This window comes from Somniosus microcephalus, unplaced genomic scaffold (genome assembly GCF_052327205.1).
Source record: "Somniosus microcephalus isolate GS21.2 unplaced genomic scaffold, FLI_Smic_1.0 unresolved_chr7, whole genome shotgun sequence".
NCBI classification, from domain to species: domain Eukaryota; kingdom Metazoa; phylum Chordata; class Chondrichthyes; order Squaliformes; family Somniosidae; genus Somniosus; species Somniosus microcephalus.
In genome coordinates this window covers 9,129,571-9,153,239 of record NW_028225185.1, presented here as the reverse complement: position 1 = coordinate 9,153,239, position 23,669 = coordinate 9,129,571, and the positions used below count along the sequence as shown (strand labels likewise).

The window sequence follows — 23,669 nt, the reverse complement described above, 5'->3', positions numbered from 1 at the left end:
AAACTACTCCTTAGGTGAGGGGACGTCCAGAACAAGGAAGCATAACTTCAAAATTCAGAAATCCAATAGGGAATTCAGGAGAAACCTTTTATACCCAGCGAGTGCTGAGAATGTGGAACTCACTTCCATATGCAATAGTTGACTGGAATAGCAGAGAAGTATTTAAGGGGAAGCTCGATAAGTACTTGAGGGACAAAGGAATAGAAGGATATGTTGATGGACTGAGATGAAGTAGGTTGGGAGGAGGCTCGTGTGGAGCATAAACACCGGCACGGAGCAGTTGGGCTGAATGGCCTGTTTGTGCTGTACATTCTGTGTAATCCACTCAATGTCCATTTGAGTGCTGAATAAAGACGGACCACATTAAGCTCGTGGCAGCATTTCATGTTTATTAAGAGCTGTGTTACACAAGTTCCCATTCACAATATGGTCACAGACTAAAGGGAAATCTGTCCCCATTCTACACACAGCGAAAGTTTACACACAAGATATTGGGGACAGTTGTACAGAAAGTTCCATCTCACAAAGCTGGACAATCATTTCAGTCACTTCTGATATTATTAAACATTCGGATTTTGCCCAAAACTGAAATTGCTACAGCGATTACATTGCAAAAGAAAAAGGCTGATTGCACAAATCGAATGATCTGTTTCATTACATTAAACACGAGCAAAAATCAAACTCCACTGCCAACTTGCACCGCCTCAGTCGGAACACGAGGAGGCGCTGATGGTCTTGAGAGGAGGCGAGCTCAGGGAGCCGTGGCTGACGCTGCAGGAATAGCTGGAGCCCTTGTTCCAGGCGGCGGCGGGGACTCTCAGGTAACTGCTCAGGCTGTAGGTTTGATCGCTGTCCGGGGACACGGCGCCTGTCGTCACCCCGCTGTCTGTCTCTTGGCCATCCACGCTCCAGCGGAGCCGCACCAAGCCCGGCTTAAAGCGACTCACCAGGCAGGACAGAGTGGCCGATCCCGAGCCGGTTTCTTCCGAGGAGGGAGGGAGGAGAAGAACCGAGGGGCTTCGATCCTCGCTGCCTGTGTGTGGGGGGAGAGAAAATTAATTAGTTTATGGAATCCGTCAGCAGTGGGACGCTGTGATCTGAAATCAAAGACGACAAAGAAACCCCGAACTTTAAAATAAATTACTGATTAATACAGGAGTTCCAATAATTCTTCAATCTCTAATTCCTCTGATCCGCTGCCAATTATTTTGCCAACGTTAAAAACCTGACTTGGTTCAAAAGTACTTCATTGGCTGTAAAGCGCCTTGGGGCGTCCTGAGGACATGAAAGGAGATTGTTAAAATGTATTTATTTATTTATTTATTTCTTCCTTCTTTCTTTCCTTCTTTCATTCTTTCTTTCCTTCTTTCAATCTGTCTTGTAAAATAACTGTAGAAAATGCTGGAAATACAGACCGGGTCAGTCAGCATGTGTGATGCGGAAAGATCAGTAACTGACCAGTTCAGGTGCAGGTTACACCCCGGAACCGCACTAACCTGTCTGTTCCCGTTACACACTCTGACCGACCGGCCGTGTAGTCCCAGCATTTTCTGTTTTTATTTAATTTCCTATCATTGCAGTTTTTTCCCTTTTTACTTTAATATAATAAAGGCTTTGATTGTCTTAAAATAATAAAGGCTTTGATTGTCTTAAAATGCGGTCAGTGTTAACTTTAAAGAGGTGAATTCACGGAGCTGTGAGCCGCTTTTCACCGAGTCCACATATGTTCTGATATCTCAAACTGATGCAGCCCTTTCAAAGATCCGCCACAGGCACGATGGGCCGAATGGCTTCCTTCTGCGCTGCATCAATCTATAAAATTCCGGAAGATTTTTTTTACAATTCCAATTTATTTTAGAATTGCGAGTTAGAAACTGATCGGCTTTAAATGTTGCGGCAATGATAATTGAGCTGGGTCTGTTACCGGGTATTGAAGAGCTCACTGAATAAAGAGAGGACATTGTACACGGGCCGGGAATTAATGCAGTGACTCTGTCTAACAATATTGTAAATAGTTTACACGGAATTACACTGAGTATACGTCAGAGAAACAGGCCATTCGGCCCAACCAGTCCATGCCGGTGTTTATGATCCACTCGAACCTCCTCCAATCCTTCCTCATCTAACTCTATCAGCATAACCCTCTATTCCCTTCTCCCTCACACGCCTCCTCTTAAATTCATCTATACTATTCGCCTCAACAACTCCCTGTGGTAGCGAGTTCCTCATTCTCACCACTCTCTGGGTAAAGAGGTTTCTCCTGAATTCCCTATTGGATTTCTTGGTGACTATCTTATATTGATGGTCTCTAGTTTTGCTCTTTCCTACAAGTGAAAACATTCTCTCTGTGTCTACTCTATCAAAACCTTTCATCATTTTAAAGACCTCTATTCGGTCACCCCTCAGCCTTCTCTTTCCCCGGTTTGAGATTTCTACTGAAAAGGGGCAGGGATTTTAAAAGATTCTCGCTACAGATGCAAGTAAGGTCAGTGTCGCTTGTCCCAGAGCGATCCGTTCAACACTTGGCGGTAGCGGGACCCGACAGATCAACCCAGGAGAATCGGCGCTATCCCCGGGGAACACTGGACAGGGAGAGTCAGCAGACACAGCCTGGGGGAGGGGAGAGGGTCTGCAGCGAGAGAATGAGATGGAGAGAAAGTTCCCTTCAACAAGCATCACCCAGTCTCATTCACACACACGGGGCTGGTCAGTAATTGTCACTGCGCCGCTCCATGGTAAAGCGCCGGATCTGCTCTATAAACAGCGGGGAGATTGCGAATAATGAGCTCAGACAGATTAAATGTCGGAGCAGGAAATTCAGAATAAAACCGGTCCCGTCAAACGAATACAATCCCGACTAGTCCCGGTGTCGCTGGCGACAGGGAGTCGATCCAACCGGTTGTGTGCTGGGACAGCGGGTCTCAGGAGGGTCCTCTCTCTCTCCCAGCCCAGAGCCGGACACCCGACGGCGGCGGTCAGGGGGACAATACGCCACAGGAATATATCCAGCAGCAACATTGAAAGTTGCAAATGACGATAAATGGATTGAGATTCCCCGGGGGCTCTCCCGCCGGCTCCGGGCAATCTTTTAAAAATCGAACGGTGCCCACTCTGGACAACAGGAATAATTCCACATACACAAGAAATAACTGAGGTAGAGCAAAGAATCATACAGCACAGAAGGAGCCCGTTCAGCCCGTCGTGCGTTTGCCGGCTGTTTGAAAGAGCTCTCCAATTAGTCCCACTCCCCTGCTCTTTCCCCACAGCCCTGCAATAGTCTCCTGTTCAAGTCACAGTGTAACACATTCAGTGTCCACTGTCAGAACTTCACAGTGTAGCTCACAGCTTTCCTCTCTCTCTCTCTCTCTCTCTCTCTCTGTCGCACCCGAATGATACCGGGGCTTAGAGGGTTAAATTACGAGGACCAATTGCATGAACTTGCCTTGTATTCCCTTGAGTTTAGAAGATTCAGGGGTGAACTGATCGAGGTGCTTAAAATGTGAAAAAGGATTCGATCGGGTAGATACAAAACGATGTCCTCCGGTCGGGGAATCAAGAACAAGGGAGATCAACTGAAAATGAGAGCCCGGCCATTTCGGAGGGAAGCACTTTTTCACACAGGCTCGAGTGGCTGAATGGCCTCCTGCTGTCCCTCTGTCACTATTTTATCAATCAGTGCTCCTGAGAGGGCAATCAACCCATTGTGCCTGTTCCGGCTCATTGAAAGAGCTCTCCAATTATTCCCAATCACCCTGCTCTCTCTCCCCTGAAGTTATCCTTTTCAAATATTTCTCCAATTCCCTTTTGAAAGTTACTATTGAATCTGCTTCCGCCGCCCTTTCAGGCAGCGCGTTCCAGATCACAACAACTCGCTGCGTAAAAAGAACACTTCACCTCATCTCCCCTACTGAATGGGAGCAGCAAATGGTGTCAAACTTCATTTCAGTGCAGTATTATTCCCCGAGGCGCTTCAACAATTCCAATTCTGACCAGTTTAAAATTTTTTGGGTATAAATAAACATCAAAATTCACTGAATGGAGATTTCTCTGGCGCCCGGGAATGAAAGCAAATGTAAATTAATAATAATTGAAACAATGTGAATTACAGAATGAGAGAGTCACTTACTCTTTATACTCAGGGCGGTCCCCAGTCCGATGATGTATCCCGAGTCCCACACAGCACAGTAATAGACGGCGGAGTCACCGGGCACCAGGGTTCCGATGGTCAGAATGAAACTGTTACCGGAGGAGTCTCTGGAAGGTTGGAAACGGTCTGTGAAGCCGGTGCCTCGGTATATATCATTATCTGTTTCATATGTTAGCACCCACACCGGAGCTTCCCCGGGTCGCTGTCGGTGCCAGTACACATACTTGCTGCCCACAGCCACGTTCTGCATCGCACAATGTAACCGGGCGGTCTGACCCGCGGAGACAGGATCGGATATTGGGGACTGATTGAGGACGGGAGCCGCCAGGATACCTGCATTAAAACAAAAAAATCAACCCATTCAGAGACTTGGAGCAAATAGGACGTTAACGCTTCAATAAACAGGGAGAGAAAACCGCCCGATTCTCGGAATTGAACCGATTTAGTTGCAGATTAACCCGTGAAAAAACCATCCGTCTCTCACCTGTTAAATGGATCAGCAGAGCCCACAGGAGATGCATCGCTGGAGCCATTTCCTCCGGAGAAGCGTCAACAGCCGCCGCTCAAATTTCCGACTGAACCGTGCGCTGTTCCTGTTAACTCCGGGACCCGGTCCGGTTAGAGTGTCTGCAAACCCGAGACTCCGGGTCTATTTATTACCCGGTATGCAAATGGCTGGGAGGGGCCAGGAATAGGAAGAAGGCAGATTTTTAATTTCGGTATTTTTTAAATCTATGTTTTGTCTGATTAAATTATTAAAATCTTAAACCTATAATTTATAGAAATGTTTAATCTCCAATTGGAGTTTCTGTTGAGGGAAGGTTCCAAGATTTCGAAGATTTTTGCGTTTCATGAATATTTAGTCTGTGTTCTACTCCAGAAAAATGAGGGGCGGATTGTAGAGATACGGATCAGCTGATGCACTTCGGCCGGAATCGTTCTGATAACGCGCTGTAACTCTCTGATATACTGCATCAGATTTTTAAATAATCTATTTCCCTAAAATGCATATTTCATAATCGACTGACGTCCGTTTCTCCAAATCAGCAGCAAGGCATACGTGGGTTTGTCAATCCCTTTGAAATAGGCGTTTCAATTGATAAATATGATTTGGGCTTCAGTCTGTAAATATAATTCTGATGAGAATATTCCTGAGGCGGAGTAAAGAGCGAATTAGATGAATGAGAAAGACGGGAAGAAAGCGGCATTTTACACCCTGCCCTGGATTAAAGAGAAGTTGTTGTATTATAGTCTGCGTCACCCCCTTTAAAACTCAGGAGGACAAATAATACTCGGCACAATATTAATAAAATGACCCCTTGCCTTTAATTTGCTGCCGGTCCGATTAATCCGCGCAGCTTCGGTTTTAAACCCTGTTCCAGCTGAATTATTAAGCGGCGGGGTCAGTTGTTTCTGGGGCTCTGTGATGTTGAACACTTCCCCTGTTTGGAGTCAGTCCCTAACTCCCCACACTGAGTCTGGGTTCATGTTTTTAAAAGGCAGATTGAAACTGGTTGGTGTAAGTTACTTGAGGGCGAAAGAAACATGCATTAAGTTGTTAATAATTGGGTTGTCTCGAGATATTAGCGTCAAAGGAATAATGTTTTCTTTAATAAATATCTGAACTGTGTAACTGTGAAGTTAGGTATTCCCCTGTTCCTTGGAAAAACACACAGAGCGGCCGGAGGGATTCTAACACCCTGGAGTAGCCGGCAATGAATTCGGGCAGGGATTGGTTCTCACCTGGACAAGGGGCTTTTCGGTGAAGCCCAGGTGCTTGGTTCTGTTTCTGCGCGTGAACTGATCACTGATTCCTCTGGTCTGTTAGAATTATTAAAGGGGCTTTGGTGCTGTGACTGGAGCTGCTCTCTCAACCTTGCACAGGGACCAAGAGCTTTGTCATTGCTGGCACCGACACGGCTGACTGGAGAACCAATCATTGCAGAGCACTGAGCACACCGCGCACTGCACCTTGGGAACTGTAGTTCCACATTGGACAATAGCCAAGATCAGCGTGTCTATTGACACCACTGTGTCAGCTCTACCTCACCACCACCTCTCTCGACTCCACCACTGTCTCTAAATTGTCACACTGCTTGTCCGACATCCAGGTTTCCCGCCTGAGAGCTTAAATATGGCGGCAGGAGCTGATGCCGTGGGTTGGGGTGGGGTTACTCCATTTATATATTTAAACCCACCAGCTTCACCCGACCATCTTATTCCCATCCAAGCCCCCAGTACGTTTCCCAGATCCCATCGGGGTTCAGGAATGAATTGCTAGCTCAATAAAGTATTCTAAGAGCACGATATGTAGTTTACACAGCACCAACAACAACCTGCATTTATACAGCGCCTTTAACGTAGTACGATGTCCCCAAGGCGCTTCACAGGAGCGTTGATCAGACAACATTTGACACCGAACCACGTACGAAAATATTAGGGCATGTGACCGAAGGCTTGGTCAACGAGGTAGGTTTTAAGGAGGGTCTTAAAGGTGGAGCGAGTGGCGGAGAGGTTTAGCGAAGGGCTTGGGACAGATTGGGATCCATCCAGGTTCCCAACAGTTAAAATTTTAAATGTTCAGAAATGTGCGGGGGAATCGAACAGTTGGAGCACTTTAACTGTCCTTTAGCGCCTCCCGGATTGTCCTTTCGCTTTGGAGTCACGGTCGGAACTTTGATTACCTGGGCGAGTTCTCTGCGGGCGGTGCCCATGGCGGGTCACGACCCTGCTGTTGGCTCCATCCCGCTCTTGAAAATGAACTTACCTTAATGGGGCCTATAAAGCCAGCGCTTTACCCAACCCAATGAGATGGAGCCGGTCTGGTCACGTCGTTCATGACGCGTTTTCAGCCGGGATGTAATAGGGACCATTGCCACGTTACATTTGAAGTTTAATCTAACATAGTGCTGTCGTTGTACTATAGCACTGGAGTGTTGCAAACACTGACAATGACTGCATAGAGGCAGAGAGCTGCACCCAGGTTCTCCGATGGCTCCCTCCATGTGAATATACAGGGAGTCAGAGCACGCAGGGAGGACCTCTTTCCTTCTCGGAGCAGCAGAGAGCAGCGAGGAGGAGCCCGGCTTAAAAACCGGCGGCAGTTGCGAGGCCCGACCACTCGGAGCAGCAGAGAGCAGCGAGGAGGAGCCCGGCTTAAAAACCGGCGGCAGTTGCGAGGCCCGACCACTCGGAGCAGCAGAGAGCAGCGAGGAGGAGCCCGGCTTAAAAACCGGCGGCAGTTGCGAGGCCCGACCACTCGGAGCAGCAGAGAGCAGCGAGGAGGAGCCCGGCTTAAAAACCGGCGGCAGTTGCGAGGCCCGACCACTCGGAGCAGCAGAGAGCAGCGAGGAGGAGCCCGGCTTAAAAACCGGCGGCAGTTGCGAGGCGTACCAAATCAACAGCAGAGGAGAGGGGTAAATAGTGATCAGTGTGTGACGTCACCAGGGAGCAGCTGGTGCAGTCGGGAGAGCAGGAGGCCAGTAACTCTTATATAGGTGGAGCTGTTGCTAAACCCGAAACACGACAGTGTAGTGTCTCCCACCCTTCCACCTCCTCTAACCTTTTAGGGGTTAGGGGAAGTTGAAAAGGTAGGTTCAATTTATTTTATTTCAGGAGCCTAACCTAGGTGGAAAAGGCTCCAGGACAGGAGGCAGCAGTGAAAATACAACACCAGAAAACAGGTAGGTGACTGGTTGGTGAGTACTTTCACAAACTTATTCTAAGTAGAATTCAATAATTAAGCTAAATCGTAGTAAATAAAAGGGTATTGTAAGGGTTAAGTCATGGAAGGGCAGCTCGGACCCGTGTCATGCTCCTCCTGTGCCATGTGGGAAATCAGGGACACTGTCCCTGACAACTATGTGTGCAGGAAGTGTGTCCAGCTGCAGCTCCTAGCGGACCGCATGGCGGCGCTGGAGCTGCGAATGGACTCACTCTGGAGCATACGCGATGCTGAGGATGTTGTGGATAGCACATTCAGTGAGTTGGTCACACCGCAGGTAAAGGCTAGCTCAGACAGTAAATGGGTGACCAAAAGGCAGGGTAAAGGCAGGAAGGTAGTGCAGGAGTCACCTGCGGTCATCTCCCTCCAAAACAGGTTTACCGTTTTGGGTACTGTTGGGGGAGATGACTTATCAGGGGAAGGCACCAGCAGCCAGGTTCAGGGCACCATGACTGGCTCTGCTGCACAGAAGGGCGGGAAAAAGAGGGATAGGGCTATAGTGATAGGGGATTCAATTGTAAGGGGGATAGATAGGAGTTTCTGTGGCCGAGACCGAGACTCCAAGATGGTATGTTGCCTCCCTGGTGCAAGGGTCAAGGATGTCTCGGAGCGGGTGCAGAGCATTCTGAAGGGGGAGGGGGATCAGCCAGTTGTCGTGGTACATGTAGGTACCAACGATGTAGGTAAAAAGAGGGAGGAGGTCCTACAAGCTGAATTTAGGGAGTTAGGAGCTAAATTGAAAAGTAGGACCTCAAAGGTAGTAATCTCTGGATTGCTACCAGTGCCACGAGCTAATAAGTTTAGAGGGAGTAAGATAGATAAGCTAAATACGTGGCTTGAGCAGTGGTGCAAGGGAGAGGGATTTAAATTCTTGAGGCATTGGAACCAGTTCTTGGGGAGGAGTGACCTGTACCAAGGGGACGGTCTACACCTGAACTGTGAGGGAGCCGATGTCCTCGGGGTAATATTTTCTAGGGCGGTTCGGGAGGATTTAAACTAATTTGGCAGGGGGATGGGAACCTAGGTAGTGGAAAAGAGGGAAGTCATATGAAGTCAGAAATAGATGGTAGAAAGGTGAGAAGCAATAAGCAAAGGAGAGAAACACAAAGGGCCAAACTAATTCATAATGAGAGTGTGAAAAAAGCAAGCCTGAAGGCTTTGTATCTTAATGCTAGAAGCATTAGGAACAAGGTGGATGAATTAGTTGTGGAAATAGAGGTAAACAAGTATGATTTGATTGGGATTACAGAAACGTGGCTGCAGGGTGGGCAAGGCTGGGAACTTAACATCCAGGGATATACAATATTTAGGAAGGATCGGGAAAAAGGTAGGGGAGGTGGGGTAGCATTGCTGGTAAAGGAGGGGATTAATGCAATGGAAAGGAAGGATATTAACTCGGATGAAACGGAATCTGTATGGGTAGAAATGAGAAATAGCAAGGGGAGGAAAACGTTAGTGGGTGTGATATATAGGCCTCCAAATAGTAATATGGAGGTGAGGGAAGGCATAAAAAGGGAAATTAGAGAAGCGTGCGATAAGAGCACAGCTGTCATCATGGGTGACTTTAATTTACATATTGATTGGACTACCCAAATTAGTAAAAATTCTGAGGAGGAGGAATTCCTGGAATGTTTTCGGGACGGTTATCTGGACCAATATGTCGAGGAGCCGACTCGAGATCAGGCCATTTTAGACTGGGTATTGTGCAATGAGAAGGGACTTATCAGCAATCTTCTTGTACGAGGCCCCTTGGGTCAGAGCGATCATAATATGATCGAGCTCTCAGTCGAGATGGAGAGTGAGGAAATTGAATCAGAGACTAAGGTCCAGAACTTAAATAAAGGGAATTATGAGGGTATGAGACGGGAATTGGGTAAGATTGATTGGGTGGTGTTTCTGGGGGGATTGACAGTGGAGAGACAATGGCAAGCATTCAAAGATAGAATGGAAGAAATTCCAGAACATGTTTATACCGGTTTGGCATAAAAATAAACCTAAAAAGGTGACTCAACCGTGGATAACAAGGGAAATTAGGGACAGCATAATATCAAAAAAAAGGGCATATCAACTGGCAAAAAAAAGCACCAGACCGGAAGATTGGGGGCAGTACAGGATACAGCAAAAGAGGACAAAGGGATTAATCAGGAAGGGGAAAATAGAATACGAAAGTAAACTTGCAGCAAACATAAAGACAGACTGCAAAAGCTTTTATCGGTACATCAGGAGGAAAAGACTGGTAAAATCCCAAGTCGGTCCCTTGCAGTCCGATTCGGGAGAATATATAATGGAGAATAAGGAAATGGCAGACCAATTAAACTCATACTTTGGTTCTGTATTCACAAAGGAGGACACAAATAACCTCCCAGGAATATCGGCAAACATAGGGACTAATGAGAGGGAGGAGCTGACAGAAATTAGTATCTCTAGGGATATGGTGTTGGGTAAGTTGAGGGGACTGAAGGCTGACAAATCCCCGGGGCCTGATAAACTACATCCTAGGGTACTTAAGGAGGTGGCCCTGGAGATAGCAGATGCTCTAATGATCATCTTCCGGAACTCCATTGACTCGGGAACAGTACCCGTGGATTGGAGGGTAGCTAATGTTACCCCAATATTTAAAAAGGGGGGTAGAGAGAAAGCAGGGAATTATAGACCAGTAAGCCTTACATCGGTTGTGGGCAAAATGCTAGAGTCCATTATTAAGGATAAAATAGCGGAGCACTTGACAAAGGGGGAAAGGATCGGACAGAGTCAACATGGATTTACAAAGGGTAAATCGTGTTTGACTAATCTGCTGGAATTTTTTGAGGAAGTAACTGGTAAAATAGATGGGGGAGAGCCAGTGGATGTGGTGTACCTTGACTTCCAGAAAGCCTTCGATAAGGTTCCACACAAAAGATTATCATGCAAAATTAAGGCTCAAGAGATTGGGGGCAAAGTATTAACGTGGATAGAGAACTGGCTGGCGGATAGAAAACAGAGAGTTGGAATAAACGGCTCGTTTTCGGAGTGGCAGGCAGTGACCAGCGGGGTGCCGCAAGGATCTGTCCTGGGACCCCAGCTGTTCACAATATATATAAATGATCTGGATCAGGGAATTGGATGCAATATTTCCAAATTCGCTGACGACACTAAACTAGGAGGAGGGGTGGGCTCTGATGAGGATGTCAGGAGGCTACAGTGCGATTTGGACAGGTTGGGGGAATGGGCGGATACGTGGCAGATGCACTATAATGTGGATAAATGCGAGGTTATCCACTTTGGGGGTAAAAACAGGAGGGTAGATTATTATCTAAATGGCAATAGATTGGGAGATGGGGAAGTGCAGAGGGACCTGGGTGTTCTTGTGCACCAGTCACTGAAGGAGAGCATGCAGGTGCAACAGGCGATTAAGAAGGCAAATGGTATGTTGGCCTTCATATCAAGGGGGTTCGAGTATAGGAATAGGGATAGCTTACTACAGCTGTACAAGGTGCTGGTGAGACCGCATCTGGAGTATTGTGTACAGTTTTGGTCGCCCCATCTGCGGAAGGATGTTCTTGCCATGGAAAGAGTGCAACGGCGATTCACCAGGCTGATACCTGGAATGGCGGGAATGACCTACGAAGAGAGATTAAATAGTTTGGGCTTGTACTCACTGGAGTTTAGAAGATTGAGAGGGGATCTCATCGAAACATATAAAATTATGGCAGGCCTGGACAGGCTGAATTCAGAGAGAATGTTTCCAATGGCCGGGGAGCACAGAACCAGGGGCCACAGTCTAAAAATAGCGGGCAAATCATTTAAAACAGAGATGAGGAAGAATTTCTTCACTCAAAGAGTGGTGAGCCTGTGGAATTCCCTGCCACAGAGGACTGTGAAGGCTAATTCAATAAATATTTTCAAGAGAGAATTGGATATATTTCTGAAGGCTAAGGGGATTAAGGGTTACGGAGAAAAGGCGGGGACGGGGTACTGAACTGGTAAGATCAGCTATGATCTCAGACGAAGATCAGCCATGATCTCATTGAATGGCGGAGCAGGCTCGAAGGGCCGAATGGCCTACTCCTGTTCCTATCTCTATGTTGCTATGTTTCTGGTGGACGGAAGAGACCTCCCCAGGATACCAGGGCAGCCTGGTTGCAGATGCAGAGGAGGTCAGAAGCAAGGATGTGGTCAGGAGGACCTGGGTGCTGTGCCGCTAACGTTTCAATGATCTCATTAGATCAGGAAAAGTTAATACATATCCATTTTCAGCTGCATCTTGCTGTAACTCTCATCACATCCTCATCACTCTGCCTTCCCTACCCTACTCCTGCACATCCTTACTCACACCAACATACCTTGCACCTCCACCCATCCCTCTCTCTCTCTCTATCTACATTATCACAACCCAATCTCTCTAGCCACCCCTCTCACTGACTCTCATCCTAATACATTCATACCAACTAACAATACACAAGGGTAGCCGCTTGAGTATTTCATCCAATGTTTATGTAAAGCTTCTGTTAACATGGTGTCAAACATACAAGTCTTTATTTTCAACACTTTCCAGTCTTGGACAGCTGTATGTGCACCTTTGGAAGTGGTTTAGTGAGTTGCAGTGAATGGTGAGACAATACGCCCAGCAATGGTGATGAGTGTGAAAGAAATGGCTGGATCAGTGTAGGGATGCTTTATGGTGCTGCTGTGGGGAGGTGCCAACCTGGCGCATCATGTGGCTGCCATATGGGTGTACAGCGTAAAGTTAACTAAATGTGGCCATAATGCGGCCATCCCTCGCCGACTGGGCAACAATGTGGTCGGCTGCTAATGCCCTGTGTCCTGTGCAGGATCAGGTGACAGTGGAGAAGGTTGGTGTTGTTGTTGGTGCTGCTGGTGTTGGGGCTCATCGGGGTCCGATTCTGAGAACAATGCTGAGACAGTATAAATGGCACCCATGTTGATGGAATAGATGGCAGGTGAAATACAGATGACAGAAGCATTATCTCAATTGTGAGAGAGTTCTTCCATTGAGGTGACCCTGGATGGAGACTTTGCTGGAAAGATTTGCAGCCTACAGAATCTGTGCTGGAAATGGACTGAGCAACAGTTTCTGCCTGAGGAAAGTGATCATCTGTCATGTGGGAGCTCTTACTGTACATTTCATGCTATCAAATAATCAGCTGGAGCAATGGTCATGGAATTACCGCATCAAAATGACAGACGTGGTACCCGAGCTGCGTGAATCCTGTGGCCATGTAGGGAAATTTGAAAAATGTAAGTGAAAAGGGGCTTTAAAGTGCCTGTAAACTACTTGATAATCATCTCAATATAGTCACCCGTTGCTGCCGATTGGGTCGGAACCGCGATGACAGACGCGGCTGGGGGAAAGGCTGTAGGGGCGAGATTAGAGCGGCATCCTGACCCGCTCCCAAAAATAAGAACTTTCCCACCCGACCCGCCATCGATCTCGCCTGCTATCATCCCGGAAAATTCGTCTGGGTCTGTCCCTAGTTCCACACGATTTCAAATTATAGTCTAACTGCACACTTAGGGGGATTTTTCCAGGGGATCAGCGGGCGGGATGGGTGGCGGGTCGGGAGGGAAAGTGTACTTTTTTTTACAGTGGTCAGGACCCCACTGTCAACTTGCTACCACGCACATTTACCAAATGTCGGGTCTGTCAGCGCTGAGCAGACCCGACACGCAGCAGCGGGGGAGGCAACTCAAGTCACTATGACCTTGTGAACAGAGGAGTAACAACAATTTTAAGCTCACCATTATCATTTACCAACTCGCCAACGTGGTTCACGCTGCTCGTGCATCACGTCTGTTAAGCTGGGCGGGAGTTGAATGGCCATGGAATCCTCTCATTACTTGACATCTGGAAATGTGCGAAAAAGCTCCCATCTCGCAGCTGTTCACTTTCCAAGCTCAAAAGCTGTTGCTTACTGCATTTCGAAGAGAGATTGAGCTTTGTGCAGGTTGCAAGTGTTTGGAGCAAACTCGCTATCACCTCGTTGGAATAACTTCTCTCAACATTGACTGATTCCTTCTGTCATCTCAAGTTCACCTCCCGCCTGTCCATCAGCGTGGATACGGTTTATACTCTCTCTCCTTGGTTCTCAGGATCTGAGCACGATCAGCCGCAACTCCAGCATCATCAGGCACACCAATAGCACCAGCAACAACACCAGCCGTCTCCCCAATCACCTGAGGCAGCAGAGGACAGAGGGCATGAGCACCCGAACAAATTGCTGCCCGGGACGCCAGGGATGGCCTCACCATGGCCAAACTTACTTCACCTGATGCTCCAGACCCATAAGGTTGCCACATGATGCGCCAGGTTGGCACCGCCCCACACCAACAACATAAAGCATCCATAAAATGCCCAAGTCATTCCATTATCACTCATCAGCATTGCGGGGATGTGGGTAAGATTATGTCTCACCATTTACTGCAACTCACTAAGCCACTTCCAAAGGTGCACACCAATCTGTCGCAGAATGGAAAGTGTTCAAAATAAGGATTTCCATGTCTGACAGCACATTACAGAAATTTCAAATGAACATCGGCTAAAACACACACGTTCCTACCCTTGTGTGTTGTTAGTTGGTATGATTGGACTAGGATGAGGGTGAGTGTGAGGGGAGGCTAGTGAGATGTGGAAGTGAGAATGTAGATTGAGGAGGGATGGGTGGAGGTGCAAGGTTATTTGGTGTGAGTAAGGCTGTGCAGGAGTAGGATAGGGAAGACAGAGTGATGGGAATGTGATGAGTGGCGCAGCAGGATGAGGTTGAGTGCGTCTTTTCATTGATGTTTCGTGTTCTACTGAGATCATTGAAACGTTTGTGCCAGTGTAGCCTGGTCCTCTTGACGATATCGTTGCTTGTGTCCTCCTGTGCAATGTGCAACCAGGCTGCGTTGGTCTCCTGGGGAGATCTCTTTGGAAGGGAAAAGAACCACCCGACGTGCTCTGGAGGGAGTCCTGGGAGAGCCTGGCTGCAGCCGTGCACCTCTGTGAAGTGCTTGTCAATGTTTGCAGCAATTCAATGCTGCAGAACACGAACAGCACAAGTGACAATGCAAGTTTGCGCATGGTCCCTTGAATAAAACCGGCTGATGACGCGACATCAAATGATGTCATCAGACCCGCTTCCATCAATTGGCCGGGAAACTCGATGCGCGGGCTCAACAAGCCCAATCAGGGGCAAGTTATGTCGGAGGCCGAGATTGAGCCAGCAGCGAGGCCGCAACCCGCCAACAAACTCGTCAGCCATGGACCCACCCAGTTAGGGGATATCGCGGCCTAAGCATCTCCACGGTGACTCTTTGACACCGAACTGCTATACTGTGTGGGAATTGTTCATCTTTTCCTCTTTTGCTGTCCCGCTTGTAGTTCATAAGCTATCCTCCAGTTCCATGTTCACAGGCCAGTCCAAAGACCCTGACCATACGTTCATTATCTGTGTTTTTCCGACCTGGATGATGTCCCCTTTCAATACTTGATTGAGCAACAGAACCAGACTGAGTTTTAGCAATCTCTATCGTAATCTACTCCCACAATGATGCGCGTCGCTCTTTAATGAATGGCCTGCAATGGATCAATTTCACTTTTGAAGCTAGGGCGCCAAAGTGACACATGTGGTCTCAGCACCGATCTACAGAAGCTTAATGTTTGGAAATCAAACAGCCACGTGATGTGTGGTGTCAGAATAATCCTTATCCTTCACTGCTGGTGGATCCAAGAGATACAGAGATTAATAATCTTTATTTTTCAGTACACTTATAGAAACTTAGCACCTCCAGTGCTATGAAAATGATTGCAATTGTTCTCACAAGCACATCTGTTTAATTATGCAAGGTAAGCATGGTGATCGTACGTCAGCACGTTCATAGTACGTGTGATTATTATGTACGCACGCAGGGTTAATATGTAAGCTCGTTGGTGCTCACGTATGCTACTCGCAGCCCCGCCTCCCCCACCACCCTTGCACATGCTCATTGACGACACTCTCTGTCCAGTATTCTCGGGACATTTCACATACATAATTAAATATATTCAGAATCCTCACTTGCTGATCTAGGAGCACAGGAACAGGAGTAGATCCACAGTAGATTACCTCACACTCCCCCACATTGAGTGAAATCTGTCATATTTCACTCCACTCACTGCCTATTCATATCCCCTTCCAAAGTGTTGCTCCCATCTACACAAGGTAGTGTGCCTCCTAATTTACTACCACCTGCAAACTTAGATATACAACTCTCTATTCCTTCATCCAATTCACTAATATATACGGTGGAAAGATTGACTCCCCAGAACAGATCCCTGGGGAACACCACATTTCACATCCCGCCAATCTGAGCACCTACTCATTATCCCGACTCTCTGTCTGTTACTTCCCATCCAAACTCCAACCCAGATCAAAAGGCTCCCCCTAATTCCATGCGGTCTCAACTTGGCCAATAATCTTTAATGTGGAACCTTATTGAGTGCCTTCTGGGAGTCCATATAGATTACATCCATAGACAATCCTTTGTCTATCTGATTAGTGACCTGAAGAAACGCAACTACATTAGTCAGGCATGATTTACCTTTAACAAAGCCATGCTGGTCCCCACCTGATCAGTTCATATTTGCATAAGTGATCAGTCACTCTATCCTTAGTAACAGATTATGTTAACTTCCCCACAACTGACGTTAAACTGACCGGCCAGTAGTTATCTGGTTTATCTCTCCCACCCTTCTTAAATAATCCAGTGTCTGGAGCACTGTGTACAGGTTTTGGGCACCGCATCTCAGAAAGGATATATTGGAAGGAGTTCAGCGCAGATATACCAGAATGTTACCAGGGATCCAAGGGTTCAATGAGGAGGAGAGATTACACATAAACTAGGGTTGTGTTCCTTGGAACATAGAATGTTAAGGGGTGATTTGAATGAGTTATTTAGGATTTTGAAAGGAATTGATAGGGTGGATGGAGAGAAACTACTCCTCTGGTTGGGATCGCCCAGAACAATGGGGCATAACCTTAAAATTCAGAAATCCAATAGGGAATTCAGGAGCACATGATGGCGAAAGGAATAGAAGGATATGTTAATGGACTGAGATGAATTAGGTTGGGAGGAGGTTCATTTGGAGCATAAACACCGGCATCGACTGATTGGGCTGAATGGTCTGTTTGTGCTGTACATTCTATGTAATCCAGTCAATTTCCCTTTGAGTGCTGATTAAAGGCAGACTTCTTTAAGCTCGTGGCAGCATTCCATGTTTATTAAGAGCTGTGTTACACAAGTTCCCAATCACAATATGGTCACAGATTAAAGGGAAATCTGTCCCCATTGTACACACAGCGAAAGTTTACACACAAGATATTGGGAACAGTTGTACAGAAAGTTCCATCTCACAAAGCTGGACAATCATTTCAGTCACTTCTGATATTATTAAACATTCGGATTTTGCCAAAAGCTCAAATTCCTACAGCGATTACATTGCAAACAAGGAGGATTGCACACGTCGAATGATCTGTTTCATTACATTAAACACGAGCAAAAATCAAACGCCACTCCAACTTGCACCGCCTCAGTCGGAACACGAGCAGGCGCTGATGGTCTTGAGAAGAGGCGAGCTCAGGGAGCCGTGGCTGACGCTGCAGGAATAGCTGGAGCCCTTGTTCCAGGCGGCGGCGGGGACATTCAGGTAACTGCTCAGGCTGTAGGTTTGATCGCTGTCCGGGGACACGGCACCTGTCGTCACCCCGCTGTCTGTCTCTTGGCCATCCACACTCCAGCGGAGCCGCACCAAGCCCGGCTTAAAGCGACTCACCAGGCAGGACAGAGTGGCCGATCCCGAACCGATTTCTTCCGAGGAGGGAGGGAGGAGAAGAACCGAGGGGCTTCGATCCTCGCTGCCTGTGTGTGGGGGGAGAGAAGATTCATTAATTTATGGAATCCGTCAGCAGTGGGACGCTCCGATCTGAAATCAAAGACGCCAAAGAATCCCGAACAAAATTCACTTTAAAATAAATTACTGACTAATACAGGGATCCAGTAAATTCTTCAATCTCTAATTCCTCTGCTCCTCTGACAATTCTGTTGCTTACATTAAAAAACTGATTTGGTTCAAAAGTACTTCATTGGCTGTAAAACGCTTTGGGACGTCCTGAGGACATGACAGGAGATTCTTAAATTAAATTTCATTCTTTACTTCTTTCAATCTAACTTGTAAATTAACAATAGAAAATGCTAGAAATACAGACCGGGTCAGTCAGCATGTGTGAGGCGGAAAGATCAGTAACTGACCAGTTCAGGTGCAGGTTACACCCCCGGAACCGCACTAACCTGTCTGTTCCCGTTACAGACACTGACCGACCGGCCGTGTATTCCCAGCATTTTCTGTTTTTATTTAATTTCCTATAATTGCAGTTTTTTCCTTTTTTACTTGAATATAATAAAGCGTTTCATTGTCTTAAAATGCGGTCAATGTTAACTTTAAAGAGGTGAATTCACGGAGCTGTGACCCGCTTTTCACCGAGAGTCCACACATGTACTAATATCTCAAACTGATGCAGCCCTTTCAAAGAACCGCCACAGACACGATGGGCCGAATGGCCTCCTTCTCTGCTGCATCATTCTATAAGATTCCGGAAGTTTTTTTAAAATAATTGCGAGTTACAAACTGATCCGCTGTAAGTGTTGCGGCGATGATAATTGAGCCGGGTCTGTTACCGGGTATTGGAGAGCTCACTGAATAAAGAGAGGACATTGTACACGGGCTGGGAATTAATGTAGTGACTCTGTCTAACAATATTGTAAATGGCTTACATAGAATTACACTGAATATACGGCACAGAAAGAGGGCATTCGACCCAACAAGTCCATGCCGGTGTTTAGGATCCACTCGAGCCTCCTCCAATCCTTCCTCATCTCACTCTATCAGCGTAACCCTCTATTCCCTTCTCCCTCATGTGTTTCTCTAGCCTCCCCTTAAATGTATCTATACTATTCGCCTCAAACACTCCCTGTGGTAGCGAGTTCCACATTCTCACCACTCTCTGGGTAAAGATGTTTCTCCTGAATTAACTAATTGACTCCTTGGCGACTATCTTATATTGATGGCGTCTCGTTATCCTCTTCCATACAAGTGGAAACACACTCTCTGTGTCTACTCCATTAAAACCTTTCATCATTTTAAGGCCCTCTATTCGTTCACCCATCAGCATTCTCTTTGATGAAGGGTTTTCACTATTTGATATTTCTAGTGAAATTGGGAACAAGGATTGCAAAAGATTCTTGCTACAGAGGCAAGTAAGGATTCCTCCCCGCGCCGGTGAACTGATTTCTCTCTCGGGATCAGCTCAGTCTCGCTGGTCCCGGAGCGATCCGTTCAACACTGGGCGGCAGCGGGACCCGACAGATCAACCCAGGAGAATCGGCGCTATCCCCGGGGGACACTGGACAGGAAGAGTCAGCAGACACAGCCTGGGGGAGGGGAAAGGGTCAGCAGCGAGAGAATGAGATGGAGAGAAAGTTCCCTTCAACAAGCATCACCCAGTCTCACTCACACACACGGGGCTGGTCAGTAATTGTCACTGCGCCGCTCCATGGTAAAGCGCCGGTTCTGCACTGGAAACAGCGAGGAGATTGCGAATAATGAGCTCAGACAGATTAAATGTCGGAGCAGGAAATTCAGAATAAAACCGGTCCCGGCAAACGAATACAATCCCGACTAGTCCCGGTGTTGCTGGCGACAGGGAGTCGATCCAACCGGTTGTGTGCTGGGACAGCGGGTTTCGGGAGGGTCCTCTCTCTCTCCCAGCCCAGAGCCGGACACCCGACGGCTGCGGTCAGGGGGACAATACGCCACAGGAATAAAACCAGCAGCAACATTGAAAGTTGCAAATGACGATAAATGGATTGTGATTCCCCGGGGGCTCTCCCGCTGGCTCCGGGCAATCTTTTTAAAATCAGACGGTGCCCACTCTGGACAGCAGGAATAATTCTACATACACTAAGAAATATGTGAGGTATAGCAAAGAATCACACAGCACAGAAGGAGCCCGATCAGCCCGTCCTGCCAGTGCCGGCTGTTTGAAAGAGCTCTCCAATCAGTCCCACTCCCCCGCTCTTTCCCCACAGTCCTGCAATAGTCTCCTGTTCAAGTCTCAGTGTAACATAGGGACATATTCAATGTCCACTGTCAGAACTTCACAGTGTAGCTCACAGCTTTCCTCTCTCCATCTCTCTCTCTCTCTCTCTCTTGCCGCACCGGAAGCTTAGAGGGTTAAATTACGAGGACCGATTGCATGAACTTGCCTTGTATTCCCTTGAGTTTAGAATATTCAGTGGTGATCTGATCGAGGAGTTTAAAATGTGAAAAAGGATTCGATCGCGTAAACACAGAGAAACGATTTACTCCGGTCGGTGAATCAAGAACAAGGGGAGATCAACTTAAAAATAGAGCCCGGCCGTTTAGGAGGGAAGCTCTTTTTCACACAGGCTCGAGAGGCTGAATGGCCTCCTCTTGTCCCTCTGTCACTATTTTATCAATCAGTTCTCCTGTGAGGGCAATCAACCCATTGTGCCTGTTCCGGCTCATTAAATAGAGCTCTCCAATTATTCCCAATCACCCTGCTCTCTCCCCCCTGAAGTTATCCTTTTCAAGTATTTCTCCAATTCCCTTTTGAAAGTTACTATTGAATCTGCTTCCACCGCCCTTTCAGGCAGCGCGTTCCAGATCACAACAACTCGCTGCGTAAAAAGAACACTTCTCCTCAGCTCCCCTATTGAATGGGAGCAGGAAATGGTGTCAAACTTCATTTCAGCGCAGTATTGTTCCCCGAGGCGCTTCAACAATTCCAATTCTGACCAGTTTAACATTTTTTGGGTATAAATAGATCCAACATCAAAATTAACTGAATGGAGATTTCTCTGGCGCCCGGGAATGAAAGCGACTGTAAATTAATTTTAATTGAAACAATGTGAATGATAGAATGAGAGAGTCACTTACTCTTTATACTCAGGACGGTCCCCGGGCCGAAGATGATTCCCGAGTCCCACACAGCACAGTAATAGACGGCGGAGTCACCGGGCACCAGGGTTCCGATGGTCAGAATGAAACTGTTACTGGAGGCGTCTCTGGACGGTTGGAAACGGCCTGTGAAGCCGGTGCCCCGGAATATATCATTATCTGTTTCATATCTTATCACCCACACCGGAGTTTCCCCGGGTCGCTGTCGGTACCACTCCACATCCTTGCTGCCCACAGCCGCGTTCTGCATCGCACACTGTAACCGGGCGGTCTGACCCGCGGAGACAAGATCGGATATTGGGGACTGATTGAGGACGGGAGCCGCCAGGACACCTTCAATAAAAGAAAAAAATCAACCCATTCAGAGACTTGGAGCAAATAGGACATTAATGCTTCAATAAACACGGAGAGAAAACCGCCCGATTCTCGGTATTGAACCGATTTAGTTGCGGAGAAACCCGTGATTAAAACCATCCGTTTCTCACCTGTTAAATGGATCAGCAGAGCCCACAGGAGATGCTTCGCTGGAGCCATTTCCTCCGGAGAAGCGCCAACAGCCACCGCTCAAATTTCCGACTGAACCGTGCGCTGTTCCTGTAAACTCCGGGACCCGGTCCGGTTACAGTGTCTGCAAACCCGAGACTCCGGGTCTATTTATTACCCGGTGTGCAAATGGCTGGGAGGGGCTAGGAAAAGGGAGGAGGCAGATTTTTAATTCGGGTACTTTTTAAACTATTTGTGTCTGATTAAATTTTTAAACTCTTAAACCTTTATAAAAATGTTTAAACTCCAATTGGAGTATCTGTTAAGGGAATGTTCCAAGATTTCGAAGATTTTGCGTTTAATGAATATTTAGTCTGTGTTCTACCCCAGAATAATGAGGGGCGGATTGTAGAGATACGGATCAGCTGATGCACTTCGGCCGGAATCGTTCTGATAACGCGCTGTTACTCTCTGATATACTGCATCAGATTTTAAAATAAACTTTCCCCCTAAAATATATATTTCATAATAGACTGACGTCCCTTTCGCTAAATCAGCAGCAAGACAACCCTGGATTCGTCAATCCCTTTAAAATTGGGGTTTCAATTGAAAATATGATTTGGGCTTCAGCGTGTAAATACATTTCTGATGAGAATATTCCTGCGGCGGAGTAAAGAGCGAATTAGATGAATGAGAAAGACGGGAAGAAAGCGGCATTTTACACCCTGCCCCGGATTAAAGAGAAGTTGTTCTATTATAGTCTGAATCTCCCCCTTTAAAACTCAGGAGGACAAATGAAACTCGGCACAATATTAATAAAATGACACCTTGCCTTTAATTTGCTGCCGGTCCGATTAATGCGCGCAGCTCCCATTTTAATCCCTGTTCCAGTTGAATTATTAAGCGGCGGTGTCAGTTGTTTCTGGGGCTCTGTGATGTTGAACAGTTCCCCTGTTTGGAGTCAATCCCTAACTCCCCACACCGAGTCTGGGTTCATGTTTTTAAAAGGCAGATTGAAACTGGTTGGTGTCAGTTAATTGAAGGCGAAAGAAAAATGCATCAAATTGTTAATAATTGGGTTGGTTCCGCATATTAGCGTGAAAGGAATAAAATTTTCCTTTAATAAATTTCTGAACCGTGTAACTGTGAAGTTAGGTATTCCCCTGTTCCTTAGAAAAACACACAGAGCGGCCAGAGGGATTCTCGCCCCCGGGAGTACCGGCACTGAATTCGGGCAGGGATTGGTTCTCACCTGGACAAGGGGCTTTTCGGTGAAGCCCAGGTGCTTGGTTCTGTTTCTGCGCTTGAACTGATCACTGATTCCTCTGGTCTGTTAGAATTATTCAAGGGGCTTTGGTGCTGTGACTGCAGCTGCTCTCTCAACCTTGCACAGGGACCAAGAGCTTTGTCACTGCTGACACCGTCACGGCTGACTGGAGAACCAATCATTGCAGAGCACTGGCCACACCGCGCACTGCACCTTGGGAACTGTCGTTCCACATTGGGCAATAGCCAAGATCAGCGTGTCTATTGACACCACTGTGTCAGCTCTACCTCACCACCACCTCTCTCGACTCCATCACTGTCTCTAAATTGTCACACTGCTTGTCCAACATCCAGCACTGGATGAGCAGACGTTTCCTCGTTTTAATATTGGGAATACCGAAGCCATTCTCTTTGGTCTCCGCCACAAATTCCGTTCCCTCAGCACCGACTCCATCCCTCTCCCTGGGAACTGTCTGAGGCTGATATAGACCTTTGGCAATCATGGTGTCAGATCTGACCCCGAGATGAGCTTCTGACCACATATCTGTGCCATAAGTAAGAGAGCCTATTTCCACCTCCACAATATTGCCCGACTCCACCGCGCCTCAGCTCATCAGCTGCTGAAACCCTCATGCGCAACATGTTTTATGTCTAGTCTTGACTATACCAACACACTCCTGGCTGATGTCCCACTTTCTACCCTCCGTAAAATTGAGACCATCCAAAACATGCACCAAGTCCCTTCACCCCTGTCCTCGCTGACCTACTTTGGCTCCCGGTTAAGTAACACCGCCATTTTATAATGATAATACTTGGTTTCAAATCCCACCAAGGCCTCACCCCTCCCTTTCTATTTCATCTCCGCCAGCCCAACAACATTCCGAGATATCTGCGTTCCTCCAATTTGGGCCTCTTGTGCATCGCTCCAACATTGGCGGCAGTGCTTTCAGCTGCCTGTGCCCTAAGTTCTGGACTTCCCTTGTTGCACCTCTCTGCTTCTCCACCTCTCTTTCTGCCTTTAAGTCACTCCTTAAAACCTGCCTCTTTGACCTAGT

At 47.2% G+C, this 23,669-nt stretch overlaps 2 protein-coding genes across 2 annotated transcripts; both read right to left on the bottom strand.

Annotated features, from left to right (window-relative positions):
- Nucleotides 1–368: 368 nt before the first annotated feature.
- LOC147086466 (immunoglobulin lambda-1 light chain-like) lies at nt 369–4,734 on the bottom strand. Its single transcript, XM_085978565.1, has 3 exons — nt 4,632–4,734; nt 4,127–4,480; nt 369–1,033 (listed from the first exon to the last, which is right to left on the bottom strand). Exons 1-3 carry the CDS (start codon nt 4,678–4,680, stop codon nt 705–707), a joined length of 732 nt encoding a protein of 243 aa, XP_085834691.1. The 5' UTR covers nt 4,681–4,734; the 3' UTR covers nt 369–704.
- A 12,354-nt stretch (nt 4,735–17,088) lies between these two features.
- On the bottom strand, nt 17,089–21,482 carry LOC147086465 (immunoglobulin lambda-1 light chain-like). Its single transcript, XM_085978564.1, has 3 exons — nt 21,351–21,482; nt 20,845–21,198; nt 17,089–17,747 (listed from the first exon to the last, which is right to left on the bottom strand). The coding sequence occupies exons 1-3, from the start codon at nt 21,397–21,399 to the stop codon at nt 17,419–17,421; spliced, it is 732 nt and encodes a 243-aa protein (XP_085834690.1). The 5' UTR covers nt 21,400–21,482; the 3' UTR covers nt 17,089–17,418.
- Between the last annotated feature and the right edge of the window lie 2,187 nt (nt 21,483–23,669).

Coding starts and splice junctions, on each gene's coding strand:
- LOC147086466 (XM_085978565.1), bottom strand. CDS start 4,680: ATGGCTCCAGCGATGCATCTCCTGTGGGCTCTGCTGATCCATTTAACA. Junction 4,481..4,631: donor TCTGCTGATCCATTTAACAG/GTGAGAGACGGA, acceptor GTTTTAATGCAG/GTATCCTGGCGGCTCCCGTC. Junction 1,034..4,126: donor GACCGCCCTGAGTATAAAGA/GTAAGTGACTCT, acceptor CCCCACACACAG/GCAGCGAGGATCGAAGCCCC.
- LOC147086465 (XM_085978564.1), bottom strand. CDS start 21,399: ATGGCTCCAGCGAAGCATCTCCTGTGGGCTCTGCTGATCCATTTAACA. Junction 21,199..21,350: donor TCTGCTGATCCATTTAACAG/GTGAGAAACGGA, acceptor CTTTTATTGAAG/GTGTCCTGGCGGCTCCCGTC. Junction 17,748..20,844: donor GACCGTCCTGAGTATAAAGA/GTAAGTGACTCT, acceptor CCCCACACACAG/GCAGCGAGGATCGAAGCCCC.